At 35.6% G+C, this 17,692-nt stretch overlaps 1 protein-coding gene across 2 annotated transcripts in view; it reads right to left on the reverse strand.

The window, feature by feature from the left end:
- Positions 1-17,692, reverse strand: part of CFAP47 (cilia and flagella associated protein 47) — a 254,052-nt gene that overhangs the window by 50,566 nt on the left and 185,794 nt on the right. For both annotated transcript variants that reach the window (XM_030282490.4, XM_072934926.1), the window contains 2 exons: positions 16,291-16,447; positions 8,802-8,897 (listed from right to left, as the gene is read on the reverse strand). In XM_030282490.4, coding sequence (XP_030138350.4) covers positions 8,802-8,897; positions 16,291-16,447 — 253 coding nt within the window. The remainder of the gene's footprint in view (positions 1-8,801; positions 8,898-16,290; positions 16,448-17,692) is intronic.

Consider the following 17,692-nt stretch of genomic DNA (forward strand, 5'->3'; position numbering starts at 1 on the left):
CTTCAGTGGTTGTGGGGTATTACTCCTTCATATAGTAAAGGTCAAGATTCAAGCACTTTTCAGCTATTTGCAATATAAGTCCTGGTTCTGCATTTCTCTAAGAACACACAAATGATGCTCAGTACTTAATACAAAAATCCCCTCTGTTGACTGACATACTATGGCTTATGGGCAGAAAAAGCATCACATTGAAGAAAGGCAAAGTCTGGGTTACAGTTACAGCACATCCTCATCTTTCCCACACAGCAAACACAGCACAAGTGCCCACAGCCTTTTTCCTGCACTGCTTTGGGGCTTGCATGGGTTTTCTGAGCTTGGTATCAGCAATGCATTCAAAGAAATAAATATTGTTTAAACATAAATATTATTGTAAGATGCAAGATTGTTAGTAATGTTGATGACTGAAGGTATCAACCTGATCTTCAGGTAAACAAGGATTTCACATAAATATTGTAAAAGCTAAAAGTAAGATCCTGTATCCATCATAAAAGGCAGGGAAGAGAAAGATAAATTTTTGCTGAGACTTATATGAAGAGAGAAGTGGTACTAGTAATATGCATTCTTTTTGCAAATACACTCAGGCAGGTACAATCCCAATGGCTTTATCAAAACAAAATGGGCTCTGCCTAATCATTCAGGCTTTGTGATAGAAAAGTAAATCAGGGAATCCAAATTCCCACTGGTAACTCAAAGACATAAATTTTAATGAGATTGTGAATAATTTATTTTCTTTCCTATAAAAAATATTTTGAATAATTTGTTAATCTTAGTAATAGTATAGCAAAATATCTAGGGAAGAATGAAAGCAGCAGACTACGAAGAATATGATGTTCATTTTAATTAAATTATTCCCTCCCTTCAGAGAACAGCTTTAAAGTCCCCATTTGGCAAGAAATTGAGCTACAGCATTATTGATGCTGGTTATATCTCAAAAGCAAGGAGAAATATATAATTTTGAGGTGAAAATAGAGATTATGGGCATACCAAATTATTTATCAAAACAATTAACCACACAAATAATCTCACCTCTATTCACACCACAGCAGTAAGAATAGATGCGTGAAATACACATTTACATATCCTGTAATTAAAGTGCAAGTGAGGCAGATGTTTAAATTTAAATTCTTTGCTATCTGGGGATTGTCTTACCTACCTGAAATTCATCAGATTCAAATATGCTACTGAGCTGAGACTGAAGAACCCAAATGCATCTTTCCCTGTAATGAATGATCTGACTTGTGAATCCAACTGCTAGCAGCTCTTATTTCAAATAATTACATATCCTACTACAAAACAAAACATTCTTTAAGAGTGTATAAACTTTCCTATGCAATGTTTAGGGGAGAGAACGCACAACCTCTTAAATTTTAAATCTCTTTATTCAGCAGGACCTTTTCTGCTACTTGTAAAAATATTGGATCTAGCTATCACATACAGTGCAAAACTAAAGCTCAGACAACACTGACTTCACCAAGAAGGAGAAAATGCACATCTGCATGCCCAGAACACTCTGACAGCTTTCCTGACCAAGCCCACTAGTCCTGCCAACTTTGTGACTAAAATAATGAATAAAAAATAATACTTAAAAAACACCCTCTTCTTTCCTTTCAATTTTTTCCTGACTGCAATTCAGATTGAGATTTCACATAATTACACCTCAGAACATTTTCAGACAGCAACAGAAATATGTATCTATTGAAGGGTTGTAGAACTCTGAGTAGAGAAGGTAGACAAAAGAATTTATAGAGCTGTGGAAAATTTATAGAAGCAAGTTAATTGTTTGGCAGGACACTTGTGAAATGACACGACTATATAAATTTGACTTCTGTGATTGGGTTTTACAGAAATACACAATAAAAAAAGAGACACTCTTGTGTAACACAACCAAGTCTATGCTACATTGCACAGAGTTCCAGGCACATCCTGCTGCTCATAGCACTTAAGGACTTTGAGTACCAAGGGTTTGCAAAAACATCTTACCCTTATCTTCTAAATACCTGTGCCCAGTGACTCCTCACACTGCACTGGAGCCTGGACTTTTAAGAACATCTCATGCTACTTGAAATGAGAAAAAAAGGGTCAGGACAGGGACTATCACAGATATGGGAAATAAGACCTTTAAAATCAAGCTGTTCTTAAAATCAATCAACAATGTTCTACAAGTCAAATTCTGATTAAGAAAAACCTTAATGGTTTCCTGACTTTACAGTGTGTGCCACTATATTGAGAAATCTGTTACCACTGTGGGTAAAAAAATGTTGTTTAACTACTTAATGCATACTACATATATATATATGTATATATATAATTTTATTTTCTCTTAGCTTTTGTTTTATACTTGACACCCATTCTTCATTGACTAAAAGAAATGTTGTAGACAAACTCAGTAATGAAAAAAGGAACATTAGTTCAACAGTGTAATTATCATGCACTTTAAAGGCATAAAACATCAAGTTTTCAAAGTTGAAATATCAGTTTCAATAATGCCTTCCAGCATTTATGCTTTAAAATAAAATCTGTGCTCTGGACAGTTACTTAATAATGTAAGTTTAAATTGGCTTCTCTCTTGGAAACTATACAGTAATTAAAACAAACAAACAAAAAAGCCAACTAGCTCTTCTTTCCCTCAAACCCTCAGACCTACTTTTGAAAAACTTAAAATTTTACCATGATCTTCCACCTCCAAATGTTCTTTCCCAAGCATACCCCACCTCTTCATTTTAAAATGCTAAGGGAGTATTTTCAAGTATTCTGTAATTGTTTTCAACCTCTATAGGAAAAAAAAAAAGTCTGTAATTTTCATAATTTCCATACATTTTTTCTATTAATACCAATGCCAGTAGGATGGGGTGGGTTTTTTGTGGTTTCTTTCATTTTTTAGTCTTTTACCCTCTCTCATAAGGTTAGATGAGCATCTCCAATATACCTTCAATGCTTCTCAGAACTCAACAGCTGGATAAAGAAGGAAAGTCAACTTAGAAACACAAATTAAGAAAAGCTACAGTAAAAATCAACAATTTTAGTTCTCAGTCATCAAATTAGCTACTTTAGGGCAGGAGGGAAAGCTACTCCTCACTGTACGTTTGGGGTCCAGCACGGCTGTGGAAGCATCTTGCACAGATGAATTAATGAGAGACAGAGATGTCATTGTTCTAAGAGCAGAGGAGGACAGGGAAAATGGAAATAAAACAGACATCCAGAAAATTCTCTTAATTCACTCAAGAAACAACTGATCGATACTGCTGGTAATTTCCCCACTGTGCATGTGCTGCTAGAAACAAAAGATTAGTGCAAACAATTTTTTACAGGCAATTTAGAGTTAGACATACATTTGCTGAGTAATTTACAGGTTGAAACCAATCTGTATCTCTGGAGTTTTCACTGGGTTTATAACCTTAACAGGTGAAGTCTAGAATCAAGAATCAGGAAACGGGAAGGAATTAAGCAGTTCTGTCTTATTCAAGGGCACATCCTGACTCCATCTTGTCCATCAACAGCTATTATCAAATAGATTACCAGCAATATGTTATTCTAAGTCAAAATTAATCATCTTTTCATTTTCTACTTCTATTGAAATTGAAGGAGATAACTTCTTATCAAATTATAAAACAGATCAGATATTTTTAAATAGAGAAATAGGCCAAGATAATGTTAAATAACAGCCTCCCCTTAGGCTGATTTGTATAGTTTAAATGCTCTGAACTCTGGATGTTCAGTAAGAAATCATGAAATTCTGAAGGAAAACTACTGCACGGCCTAGCTAAAATCTGTGAGGCAATTACAGCCTGAAAATCTGTTTTTCATGATAAATGCACATGGGAAGTCTTCTGTGCATCTGTGTGAGACTATGCAAAATCTGGCTTTCTGATGTCTTCCCTTCTTTTATTTGCATCCTGAATATCTTTTTTTCTTTTCTCTTCTTTTGAGACATCAGGAGAGCATGCTGAAATAGATAAATCATTTCCTTACCCAGCCAAGGGAATGTACTGTTCTACTCCTTCAACTCACAGGATTGTTTTTAAGAGAACAGTAACTGAGAATTTTTGCTTATTGTTGCAGTGCTGCCTTTTGCTCCTTTAACTTATTTCACTGGAATGGATTCCTGGCAAACACATATAAGGATTTGTCTACAACATATAATCCATAAAGAAAGTAAAACACAAAGGTAAAAAGAGGGCATACAACAGTCCAAATAAACATATATAAACCATGTACGGCCTGAAGAGATGGCAGAGAAATACAAAGAAAAATATTTAAGCTTTGTCCTTCTTTATACTAGAAGGCATGAGTGCCTTAAAACATGACAGAAAAATTTCCCTACTGATTTTCCCTATGTGAGGGCAGCCTCAGGTGTGCTGTGGCTTTAGAGAGCTCTGTAAGGTTTTCCTTGCTGACAGCAGAGACAACCAGCACTCAGGAATGCCACCAGCTTCAACTCATTGATTTTGTCAGCACATCTCTCTCGAGACAAATATGGCTTAGACCACATCATTTGTGCTGTCACGTCCCAGGACTGAGTAATTAGACCCTGTTTCTCTGTCAGCTGTAACACAAGGACACTGCTCTTTCAGAGTAGTTGCACAGGGGAGAGGAAAGCCAGGGTGATTCAGCAATCACGAAAATGCCATGTATGTGGATTAGGCAGAGATCCTACACCTTCCCTTCTGCTGGAAATTTCATAAAGCAAATCTACATCTGTACAAGCTTCCAGGTACCATGACAGTACATCAGAGAAAAATGAACGAGGGAAAATGCCAGCTGGAGGTTTAAAGAAGGAACAGGCATACAGACAGATACCCAAATAGGGCCAGGAAGGGAAGTCATTGTGTCTTGCACAGACTAGGTTCAAGAAAGCTATTTTGTCGGGAGCATAAACAGCAATTTTTCCAAAAGCACATGTAATCATTTGAGTAGCACTTCAGCTGTCAGTGATGCAGAGTCTGACTAGGTACAGCAGACCACCACTACTTTGGATTGATTCTACTGAGAAAAGTCATTAGGTGTGAGAAAATAGCTAAGGAACAATTCAAGGAGTCAGTAAAAAAGTTCTGAAGTGAAAAACTATAAAAAAATCTATGGAAAGAAAACAAAGGGTCAGAAGGTGGCAAGCCAGAAATATCCTGGATGAACCCATTCCAAGACAAAAGCTGACCTGGCCTCAAATGACTAATGACAACCTGGGCAGCAAAAATACACCCTATGTCTCATTGGGAATACTGACCATGGTAATACCTACCCTAGCAGTGTGTTAGTCCTGCTTATCTACTGCATGTATCAGACCATAAAAACAATCTGTGCATTCTGAAATCACACAAATCCTGCTTGCAAAGTCTCTCTCTACACAGCAAAAGATGCCCATACCAAAATGAACCCAGGAGGAAGGAATCTCATACTCTAAGGAAGAGGACAGGAAGGTTTCTCACCCAGAGGATAAATCCAGTGAATATGATATTAAAATATTCTCAGGAAGCTCCTGGTTAAGTGATCACTAACTCCATGGCACCTCCAACCACCAGGGACAATCACCAATTCTCAACAGGATCCAGCCTGTCAGGAAACCCTTCTCTGACAAACTGGTGCTGAGGACATGTGGACCATAATTTTTTCTACTAGGTAACCAACAGCCAGTAATTCCCCATCTAGATGCAGTCTCCAACCAGAAAACCTCTGTTCAATACTCATAGTAACATAACAGAACTGAAGTTAAGCCTGACTTTGTGCACTGAACTGACCCTGGAGTTAATCCTGGACCTTCTCACAAAGCCAACCCTAACAGCACCTCAGGAGCAGTGACAAAAGTAGTAAAAGGGTATAAGAAAAAATTGAGATGTTAAAGGCAACCTAACCTAGCAAACTATACCCCTTCCCAAAAATGACAGACAGTAGAGTAGAAAGAAAAGATGATTTGCCATCCTAAGACCTAAATATACCCACAGATGAAGGAACACTATCAGCTGGAGCCACTGCTGGTTGCCTTCAAGAGAACCTCTGATGAAACTTATAAAGTATAAATCTATTTCTGCTTGTTGTGAGGGACCAAACCTTGGTCATAAAATGCAGTTAAAACACAGAAGAGGAAAGAAAATTTAGTGGTTTTCAACATGTTTTCAAAATAGACTGCTAGAATGGAGAAATATTTCTCACAGCTCTTTATCTTTTTCTCCTTTTCTCTGGCTCTTCAAGTCATTTGGAGATAATGAAAGCATTATAAAAGAAACAGAGAGGAACTAAGGACAAGCAGGGCAACCAAGTATGTTAGTTTTGATGTTTTTTTCAGTCTTTGAAAGCAACGATAAGAAAAAACAGACTGTGCATGCAAAAGTACTGAAAGAAAAGCACAGATGCAAATAAGTATAGGATTCAAGAAGCAAATCTTGAAATCTAGTATTTTAGAAATGGCCTGAAGACTTGAACAAAATTTATGCCATTTCTTAGGTGAAAGTAGTTTAACAGCCAAATTATCTGTAATCACAGTGGACTGTACATGACATTAAAAGTATGCTAAAAGGCTTTCTGAAAGAATATTGAATAAAATATGAAACTGTAATAGCAACATGCTTCCTAAGAGCTTACAGAGAATTTTAGTATCTCAAATTTGATTGTCATCAACTGGTTTTACACTGCAGGTAGCTTTTTGAAAAATGTCTCACATTAAATACATTTATCAAATATATTTCTTCTTTCCTTCCTAAGTGGTCAGCAAAGTTAACAAATACATATATTTTGGACAAAACCAAAGTTAGAAGAAAAAAGTAAGGAGTGAATCACAGAGTTCTCCATGGGGAAAGAGATAAACACGCTACAGATGACATAGCATCTTAAAATATACAAGTTTTAAAATATAAAATTTGTGCTGAAATATGGAGAGATATAGCTAAAAAGCATGTTCAGCCAACTGCCCTGTTTACTGCTCCTGTTTATGCTGCACCAAGTGGTTACAACAGAGAGGCTTATTGCTCACCCAGAAAAGCAGCTAAGCCATAAAATGTGATGACTGGAGGTTGAATGCAAAATGAGATCAAACCTTCACTCTGGGGACTGGGTGAAGTGGCACAGTTTGTGTTACTGGGAAGCCAGGGCAGGAAAAAGGATACTCTGCTCTGAGTAACAATTCCACTGCAGGGCTAGTATTTTGGATTTCTTGTGAAAGGATGATGAAAAAATGTCTCCTAGATTCTCAGACCATCTCCACCCCCAGCTCTTAGAGTGAGTGAGGTAAAAACAAGTAATTAATTAGCAACAAGCACAGTTTTTCCATAAGCGTGAATTTTGCTCATAAAATGATCTAGTAATCATATTCCAGCAAGTCTATCAAGAATATTTAGTTCCAACACATTTTTAAAGCATTCTTTTTTTATCAAGCTGTCTTTATCTCAGCCCACGAGTTTTCCACCTTTTACCCTTCCAATTCTCTCCCTGATCCTGCTGGTAGGGGAGGGAGTGAGTAGCTGCCTGGGACTTGGCTGCTGGCTGGGATGAAAACATGAAAAATGTGTGTGTGTATATATATATATATATATATATATATATATATATATATATATATATATAAATGACATGGCATGCAGATCAATTCTTACATCTCTTTTTCTTCCAATTCCTTCTTTCTATAAACCCTAGAAATGTTTTGAGGCATAGTAAACTTCCAGAAGGAAAACCAAAAATAGTTCCTTGCTGGGAACAGTAAGGTCTCCAATATCCTTTACAAAATAAAGATCTGTCAAGTACATCTACAGGAAAATCATAGCATATAGCAATTTGTTTTTGAACAAAATTGTAAATAAGTGATCCTCATTTCATTTTTCTAAACAAGGTCTTTAATGTGAGATAGACGCTATTTCTTCAAGGAAAATTGTATGGCTTATTCTGATATCTGTATTAATATAAAACAGATGCTCACACATATTTATGGGGGATTTGAGCAAAGAAAATTATTTTATTTAGTAAATAATTGAAGATATAAATAATTTAACTGTGTGTTCTGAAATTAGAAAGCATATCTGAGAAGTAATCAATAGAAATATTTAGTAGAAAATATATTTAAAATAGGTACAGAAATCTACTTGTCTTCTATACTTCATCAATAAATCATTTTAAATCACTAAAATATGCAATTTCTGTGATAATCCAAGCCATATAATAACATCAGATAAATTAAATAAATGAATTATTCTCATATACAAGTCAAAAATAAATTTTGCTTAAATTACAGCATTAAAGCAATTCATTCATTTCATATTCCATCTCAGATCAGATATGACCAGCAATGACACCTAAAATTTGATTCTGGATAATAGACCAAATATTTTAATTATTTCCAGATAGCTTTTTAATTGAAAAGTACTGTTTTCTGTATTTTCCTATGAAGCTTTTTCCAGAAACTATAAACCAGAATTATCTTAAAAAGCCCAGACAAACAACAAATAAACAAAATCAAAAAAACAATTCATAATCCCCCTGAACAAAACAAAAATGAGTTAAAGTGACCGAAAAGGCTGAAGAGAAACATAAGTATTTAGAATTAAATTTTTCTTTTTTGTTTTCTGTTAATTTGGTAAAAAATTAAAAGTAGTTACAATTGTCCAACTCTTTGATTTTGGAATTTCTTTCCTCTTCTTTTTCTTCTTAACTGATCCTTTAAACTACAGAAATTTTATTTTAAAACAATTTTCTTAAAAATTACATGTTACTCCACTCTGCTACTTCATGTTTTAGGAAACTGTGACTTAATGCAGGTTAAGTTGATAAAATAAGTAACAGTAATAGTTTAAATATATATTAAGGGTTATGAAGCTACATACCTCGTGGCTGTTTAACCAGAAGTTGAAAAACAGATTCCTTACAGGTGGCCTGGGACAGGACAGATGCACTCAGATGCTGATTCAACAGCTCCTGATCTAAAAAAAAAAAAAAAAAAAAAAAAAAATTGTTTGTGGAAACCCATTTAGAATTCAAAATTGATGGAACAATTTCCCATATAAAACAGCTTCACAGACAAGTTTTATAAAACACATTCTTGAATGAGAGCACATGGCCCCTTTATGCCCTGCTCTGCTTAAAGGTTCTCTCAGTATTTTCCTCATTGTGAAGTACAGATACAAAATGGATAACTTTATTAATAGAATGAAAAGGAATCAACACAGCATCAAGAAAACACAAAGTTTAAAACATTTTCAGTTAAATAACAATTCTAGATTACAAAATAAACTGTTTTCTAAATGAAAAAATCAAGTAGCAATGAAAGCCAATGGTGACATGAAATGTAAGAGGCACAGGTTCAGGACCAGCAGTACAGATACAGCTGCAGACAAAATTGCTTTCTTGTCAGCAAGTTACTGGATCAACCAACAGATCACTTCATAAAGACAGAGGATCTAGACATTATTTAGATTGTTTCACTGATCACTGTCAATGCTGTGGATAAATAAAAAAATGAGACATGAAAAACTGGTTTGAAGTCAAATTTTATAAACAGGTTTTGGAACCAAAGGAAATTCCTTACAGGAAATGTGTCTAGCAGCTAACTCCAAGAACCTGAGACCAATAGATAGGCCATATCTGTATAATATGTCATATTAAAGTGTGGTAATACTGAATGATGAACTGCTGACAGCAAGATGGGATACACGGGACTCATCCAACAGCAAGGGAAGAATGTCATTTGGGGTTATGGAACAAAGATAAGATAGCTTTAAGAAACAGAATAATGACCAAAGACACTCAGGAAGGCAGAGCTCTCTTGGCACTATCATTCTTGGTTCTTGGAAAAAGAGGAACAACCTCAAAACTATTTCATCTCAAGAACGAGCTTTCAGGTTTTAGATACCAGCATAGAGATTCAAAGTAAGATTTGCAAACTGTGAGGAAATAAAAAAAAAAAAGAATTGATGGGCCCTTGCCAAATATTAAATGATGGGTGCATAGGAAAAGCTAACACACTCATTTCAATATACCAATAAAACAACTGTATCATCTTCTTTCCTGACCTGAGAGACTGCAGTGGCAAAAACATGGCTATAGTGAAATTTTCCTCTATAATGCTAATTACTCTGTAAGAATTATTTTCTATCTTATTTTCAGGATCCTAATAAGCTGAATACTTTAAATTTCCCTCACTAGAAGATTTTTTAAAACTTTAAAATATATGGTATTTATTTTTAGTTTATATCCTTCTACACATTCAGCTAAAAAATAATTTTTACAGAAGTAGCTAACTAATCTTGAGATCTTTTTTTATCTGAAATATATAGTTTCACTGTATGAAATTAAAGGCACTAGGTTATTCTTCATGATGCACCAAAATTGCATTTATCAGTTCAGAGCTGCATTTATACATTGCATGTTATCTTTTTTAATTGGTAGCTAAAATAATGATTTGAATTATGTCAGAATGAGCACAAAGTGATGCTAGCACTTCTATTCTAAATTGACTAGATGACTAAAAATAAAGTTTCTTCACATCTTTACTATTTCACTCTAACATTGATTATATACATATATATATATGTATATATGTATATATGTATATATATATACATATATATATATGTGTATGTATGTGTATATATATATATATATATGCAATAAAACACAATATATTTTGTCTGAACGAAAAATGACCAAAGAGCAGACTTGTCTTTGAGTACTTAGTTGAAGTTCATAAAGTCCCAGAAAGCAGTTTGAAAATATTTTGCAAAGGACATTTAAAAGGTTGGAATTCCAGTTTGAAAATCTTTGAATGGGAAAAGACACAGCCAACCTACTGTGAATGCAGCCTTATCTTGGACATAGGGTAGGTTTTAATAACCAATCTTATACACAGCCAGAGATATCAGTTTTACTACAGCAGGTAACACTGGATTCCAGAGGAACCAATCCACCTCCCTTATCCAATTCCTAATTACTGCTGTAACTTTAATCTTTTCTTTGAGCACAGCCCTTCAAACTCTGAAATTAATACCCTCTATAAAAACTGTTGAATTTTTTTTTTAACTATTATTTGGACCATTGTAAATATGAAATAAATTTTCCCCACTGACTGAAATAAAGCATTAATACTTTGGAATAATTCTTATTAACCCTACATAATAGGGATAATGGATCTCATAGGTTAACTCTGTGGACTCTGGTTTACACTGGAGATTTCAGTAATTTCAATTATTTGTATCATTTTTGCTGCTTCCAAAAAAAAAACCACTTAGTGGAAATACTGTACAGTGGTATTTACAGAAAAGCAATATCATTCAATCTGAAAGAGCTGAACTAGTGCAGGTTGCTAAACCATCTGTGACAAGAGTCTGCATACTCTGCAGTTCTGGTCACTAGCTCATTTTGGGGAAAATCACCTGCTGCTAAATAAACATTACTCACATGACTACTCTTAATGTAGCTGTGAATGCCAATGTGAATTAGAGCTGCACATTTAAGCATCCAAGTGTCTAAATCCTGGGAAGAAAACTTATTGGTATTAAATTCAATAAGAAAATATCTAGTTTAAAGAGGTCCAGGGTGGTAGTAGTAGTAGTTTTACTTGCTCTATAATTATCCCAAATAGAGAACTGTTTGTACTACAACAACAGTCAAAATTCACAGAAAGAAACATTTTTGAGGAATAATGCTCTTGGGTTTGACAAAGCCTCAGAAATGCAAATGGAAGCTTCAGAAATGGTCTGGATAGGACAACTCCCAATTAATGTCTATTTTAATTCCTGAAATCTGCTGTTCTAAACATAATTTCACGTCTATATAGGGCTGAAATTGCCTGTGGAATGTTACTTGAAAATAAGAGTGATAACTTGAGTAATTTTCTTTAAAGCATGACATAAATCTATAAATGTTGATGCTTATTGCTGTTATACCTTAATCAAGATACCCTGTTTCCAACACTGACATGCTGAATTCTCATAAGAAGGGGCCCATCATCTAAAAGACAATACCTAAAGATCAAGATCAGTCACACATGTCACTCTAATTTCTGAGTTGCTGCCTTCTGTTGATTTCTCCATTCCACCCTTGTTCTGGCCTCCAGTAACACCAACAACCTGACATATTTCCCAAGATATGAAAGGGTCAGGAATACTAAACTGAACTTGTGTACACAAACTTTTGTTTATAAGACTATATTTCTCTTCCTTTGGAAAGAAGGAAATAAGAATTCCAGTTAAGTATTCCTATGCAAAGCAAACCATAGAATTAGCAATATATAAATACAGCTTGAATGCATAAATCAACTATCTTGTTGTAATTAAAACAAAGTAAGCTTTATGCACAGGTCACCAAGAGCAACTGAATTAGAAATTAACATTACAATTAATCTGATTTTTAAAAATTCAAGATAGACTTTAAAAGACAGGTATGATTACCCTTTCATAAGGATTGCAGTATAGAATTTATTTTTTCAAATATGACCTTCTGTAATTCTGCAGATCACAGAAACATTAGATCATTGTGATGTCAGGTCTACTGATGGGTAAAGAAAAATGAAGACTGAAAATTTCTGATGCATGAAATCAAACATTAGTCTGTAACTGTCTAAGCCAGATACTTCTGTCTCTGTCACTATTTATGAACAGGTCCCTGGGACAAGTTCATGCTCAACAAAAAGATGACTGTTTTCAGTAGAATAATTAAAAATGCAGTTTCTCTTGTTTCTCAGAATATCACAATCTACTAGGCTTTAGCTGAAATATTTAAGCTCTATAAATAATATTTTTTTTTAAGTTGCATCACAGATGAATTTGATTATTCTTCATTATTTTAGGAACAGCACACTGGATTAGCATTCTTACAAATTACACCTCATAGTAATGGAATACTAAACTGAGCTGTCTGGCACTAGATTTATTCTCAATATGATAAGCAGTTTGCATCTCTGAATTGCTCTTGTTTTGTACAAATCAGAATCCCAGCTTGCACTTTCCACTAGAATAGATCTTCCTGCATTTATGATATGCAACAGGAATCTTTATACCACAGATGTAATACACTCCTACACTTCAAAAGTTTGCATAATCAGTTATTTCCAGGTCAAATACAGCCAGTAATTCACAACACTTCTAATTCACACTATCTGGGCTAAGATAAGCACACAGGGTAGATGGAGTGAGGAAAAAATACAAAGGGTTAACATTTTAGCACGAAAATTGCATTACTAATAATGCAAAAGTTCACTTTGTCTTCAGCTGTTCCAGGAATGATGTGTTGATGAGCAAAGCAATTCAAAACTGAGGTACACCAACAATTTATCAAGGTACCTCTGGACTGAAGCTCTACTATCCATCATGTCAGTTCCTCTCCCTAATTTGCATTGCAATCCCTATCATCATCCATGTCCTTAATACAGGTCATGAATAATACAGGCCCCAAGGCTGACCCCTGGGGTGCAACTCTCATAGCAGCTGAATGCCAAGATGTTGATCACTATCATTTGAGACCAACAGCTCAGCCAAGTTTCCAATACACTCAACAGTCTGTTTATCAGGCCTAGACTTCCTCTAGCTTCCAAACAAGAATGTTACAGGATGCAATGACAAAGTCTTACTAAATCATAGTATATTACATTCACTGCTCCTCCTTTATTTGCATAATCACTCATTTCCATACAGAAGGCAATCTCATTTGTCAATCATGATTTGCACTTAAGAAATCCATTTGACTACTCCTGATTACCTTCTTGACCTTCATGGGCTCGGACATGGACTGTAAAAGAACATGCAAATCGTGGGCTACCCACACTGCAAAAGGAAGTGTCCAGTGACCCCACCAGGAGTTCAGGTGATGCTGATCATCCTACTGCTCCTCCAGTCTTCTTTCTATCACTTTTCAAAGGAAGAAACAACAAAGCCTTTTCCTAGTCAACAGAAAAATCTCCTGATCAACATGAACTTTCATAGAAAACAACAGTCTCACAATCGTATTGGCCAATTGTTTTATTACATTGCGAATTTCACCTGGATTTATGGTAATGAATACCCCTAGCTGCTCAAAGTCCACAGCTTGTCGCTCCCCTACAGGCTGCCCATTTCCCTCTCCAAACAGGAAGGTCACCTACCACAGCATTCATCCAACTGGTGGGGCTCCTGCCATTCACACTGCAGCGCCAGGGTGTGAGAAATGGCTGCTCACTTTTCGTAATCTTACAAAGATTACCATAGCAAAAATACCACAGAAGACTAAATAGAGAAAATGTAAACAGCTCCTGGAGAATGGATTTTCCCCACCATGTGCTCACCCACACAATGGGGGTTTTGCCTTTTAACCCTTTAATCCCTCCCAAGGTTCTGTCCATTGACCCCTTCTCTGCTGTCCAGTGGTGGAGATCATTTCTCAAATTCTGCCTGGAGGTCAGATGTCACCACAGTGACAAGCCAGCCCTCCCAGATGTCCCAACCCTGGCTGTCTCTTGATAACAACATGAGAGGGTGAAACATAACTATAAATCTATAAAACTTTTCTTAACCTATATACATGACAATTGTGAGAGTCAATCATTGCATTACTCATCTACCACAAGGGAGAAACCTCTACAACTCTTGACTGCCTCAGACCAGAGTTGCAGCTTCCACCCTCCCACCTTCAATGTGGATTACAGAAGCAATGACTGCACAATCAGAAGGACTGCCCAAGAGCAGCTTCTGGGGTGTACAGTCAACATTTACCTTCCTTTTCTAACTGTGAGAAGCACTTTGGAGCCTTGTGTACGTGCACTGAATGCCACCTGCTGCAGCAACTGCCCTGTCTCTGTGTGCAGAGCCAGTGTGCAGTGCTCCTTGTCACTTAAGGACACCTAGATGCCAGATAAATAGGAAGCTGGACAAGATTCTGTCTCTCTCAATTCCAGGATCCCCCTCTCTGCCAGCTATTCTCCTCAGCACCTGAACTCTGGTAAAGTCCCCAATATCCTGGCCATTATTCACTTGGCCTGTAAGCACTGAATATTTTGCATGCTGTTGCTTCTTTTAATGTTTTCCAGAAGAGAACATCAACTGGAATTCAATAGATCTGGTCACTTACAAATCATACTCTCTTTTGTGACAGTCATAAATGAAAATATTTCAGCCGTTAAACAGGGGAAACTGCATTGAAGTCTGACAGAAAATCCTGGTCAGCAAAAGTAAAGTGTTGAGACATGAGAACAAAATGCTTCTGACCTTTTAGGTAAAGATATTTCTCAGATCTCCCATATATGAACTGTGGATGTGGACAAAGCTGTATTTCTTTATTTCTAATTCATATCCATAAGGTAGGATTAAAAAGCATGAGTTTAATGCAACAAACAAACATGAAATCTACAGATTTTAAAAATCACATTTCTTCACTTATTCTATATGCCTCAAACCTTGAATCACAGCACAAGTGTGTTTGAGGCATATTTAAGCAAACACGGCTTAAAACTTACCTTTGAACAGACTTGATTTTACTACTCTCTTATGGTTTGGTTGCTATTTCTCTTTTATTTATTTATGAATATAGAAATGGAAGGTTTATCTTCAATTTTTATTATTTGCAGATGCCAGGACATGCTTTGGCATCTGTTTTCTGATGCTGCCTACATATTATGTTCAACTAGGTAGAGATTCAGAGAACCTATTAAAGCCTTCTGATGCACTTGAAGTGAAATTTCCTTTTTGACTGAGTAAATTTTAGTTATTAATGAGACTGTGGGATTTAGAACCTGAGTTTTTACAACATTTGTGAAATCCCAATATGGACAGTTGCTTGTTGATCTCTGATAATTCTGGATTCTCATCCTTTAAAGCATGTTTGAAAATATTGATGAAACATACTTGTTTGGAAGGTCATCAGAAAAAAACCCCAAGAAAACACAAAGAAAACCTTAAAAATGTTTTGCACTTGCTCTCTAACTCCTTAAGTTACGCAGAATCTGACCAAACAATATAAAATATTTGAAAGTAATTGAGGAACAAAAGCAAAGAAAAGCATTAGCTATGTGACTTAGGCACAGATACCAAAACACATCCCAGGAGTCTCCTGTTGCCAAAGTGCTGCAGTGCAGTACACAGCCAGCCAGCAGCTGCACATCCACATGAGGCTGCATGACCTAAGAAGTCTTCTGTGAATAGTTGGTACAGGTTTGTGTTTTTTTCCTGTCTCCCACAGCACACTCTACAGAGTTTTCAGGGTGGATTTGGACAACACACAAGAACTCCATTGCCAAAAAATGCAACGAGGAAAATTTAATCACATCCCTTTCACACTTCTAATGAAATACAAAGAGCTTAAATTCCTTCCCTCACTCAAAAAAACCCATAAAATTCCAAACCCCTGTACCTGCCAGCACGATATCTACCACCACATTTTCAGCAGTTGGATTTTCGAAGGATACGACGGCAGAGGAGTATTCCCCAATGCAGGCACTTATGGTGATGGCTTCCATGTGCTCAGGAGGAACTCCAGACCCCGTCAGGTGAAATATCCGCTCTCCAAACTGTGGATGGAACATGCCATTATTTATTATTTGACGAGTCAGAGCTTTAGATTTTAAAGTATTTTGCCTACTTCTTTGTTCCGCTGCTCTGTGTTTCTGCTAAAGTGAACTTTAATTTTTGCTTTCTTTTTTCCTTCTTCAAGCTGTTATTACTCTGGAAATCAACAGTTTCATTCTGGGAGATGTTCACATCTCATTTTTGTGTTTAATTTCTGTCCTATTTCAAGCACACAGTATTTAACTTCCATCCAGCTACTCAGAGCTTTCAGAGTAGAGAATGGAAAAATGTAGGTAGTTGCAAAAAAAAAATTCAAACCACATATATTAAAACCTGAAAGCAGATGAAGTGAGAAGTTCTCTCCGGAAGACAAAGAAGAAAGAAAATAATTATTTGATGGGACAGCAGTAGAATCACACAACAAGCTCCAAAGATAATAATGAACATTAACCTTTAGACAGAGAAAAATCAAGGATATTGTAAAGAAATAGTAGATCTAAAATTTCTGTGGACCACCAAGTTTCAGAGAAGATAAGGACCTTGTGTGCTCTTGAACCAACATTGGATATATACTATTCATATTAGAATTGCTGTCTCCATGTTTTTATCCTTACTAAATATTTAAGAGAGATTCTGAAAAGAAATGCTGTGCCAACATCATCTGCAAATAACCTGTCTGTTCAACATACTTTTTCAGGACAAAAAATTGTCACATGACTTCCTTCAGTATTTGTTTTCTTCATATAAAAGAATATTTGCTTTTTTAATATTGCTTAAAACACTACTGAAAGCTGCTGGTAGCACTCAACTGGAATAATTCACAGGTCAGCAGTCTTTTAGGATATCTGAAACTCAAAAAAAAACATACAGAGAGGAAATTGCACAGAATGCAAAGGCTTCATTTAACCACATCTTGCATGATGAAATATTACCATTTACATTGTACTATCAGTTTCTCTTTTTTATTCCAGATTTTTTTATTCTAGTAATTTAAGAAAAGTTAGTAGGTCATGTTGATAACTCATGTCTCTTTATTTATTTCTTTGTTGTTAAACTTCATAAAAATTCAGAGAAAAAAGTCAACAATTCTAAGGTGTCCAAAGTAAAAAAACATTTTCAGATATAAAATGAAAGGTAGAATTCACTTTTTCAAGTGTTTAATCTTCTAAAATTCAGATCAGATAAAAAAATTGAAACAATTTAATTTTTGGGGGGTTGGGAAAAGCACCGAGAAATTTAATTTCAGA

The sequence above is a fragment of the Taeniopygia guttata genome, chromosome 1 (assembly GCF_048771995.1).
Source record: "Taeniopygia guttata chromosome 1, bTaeGut7.mat, whole genome shotgun sequence".
Classification (NCBI taxonomy): domain Eukaryota; kingdom Metazoa; phylum Chordata; class Aves; order Passeriformes; family Estrildidae; genus Taeniopygia; species Taeniopygia guttata.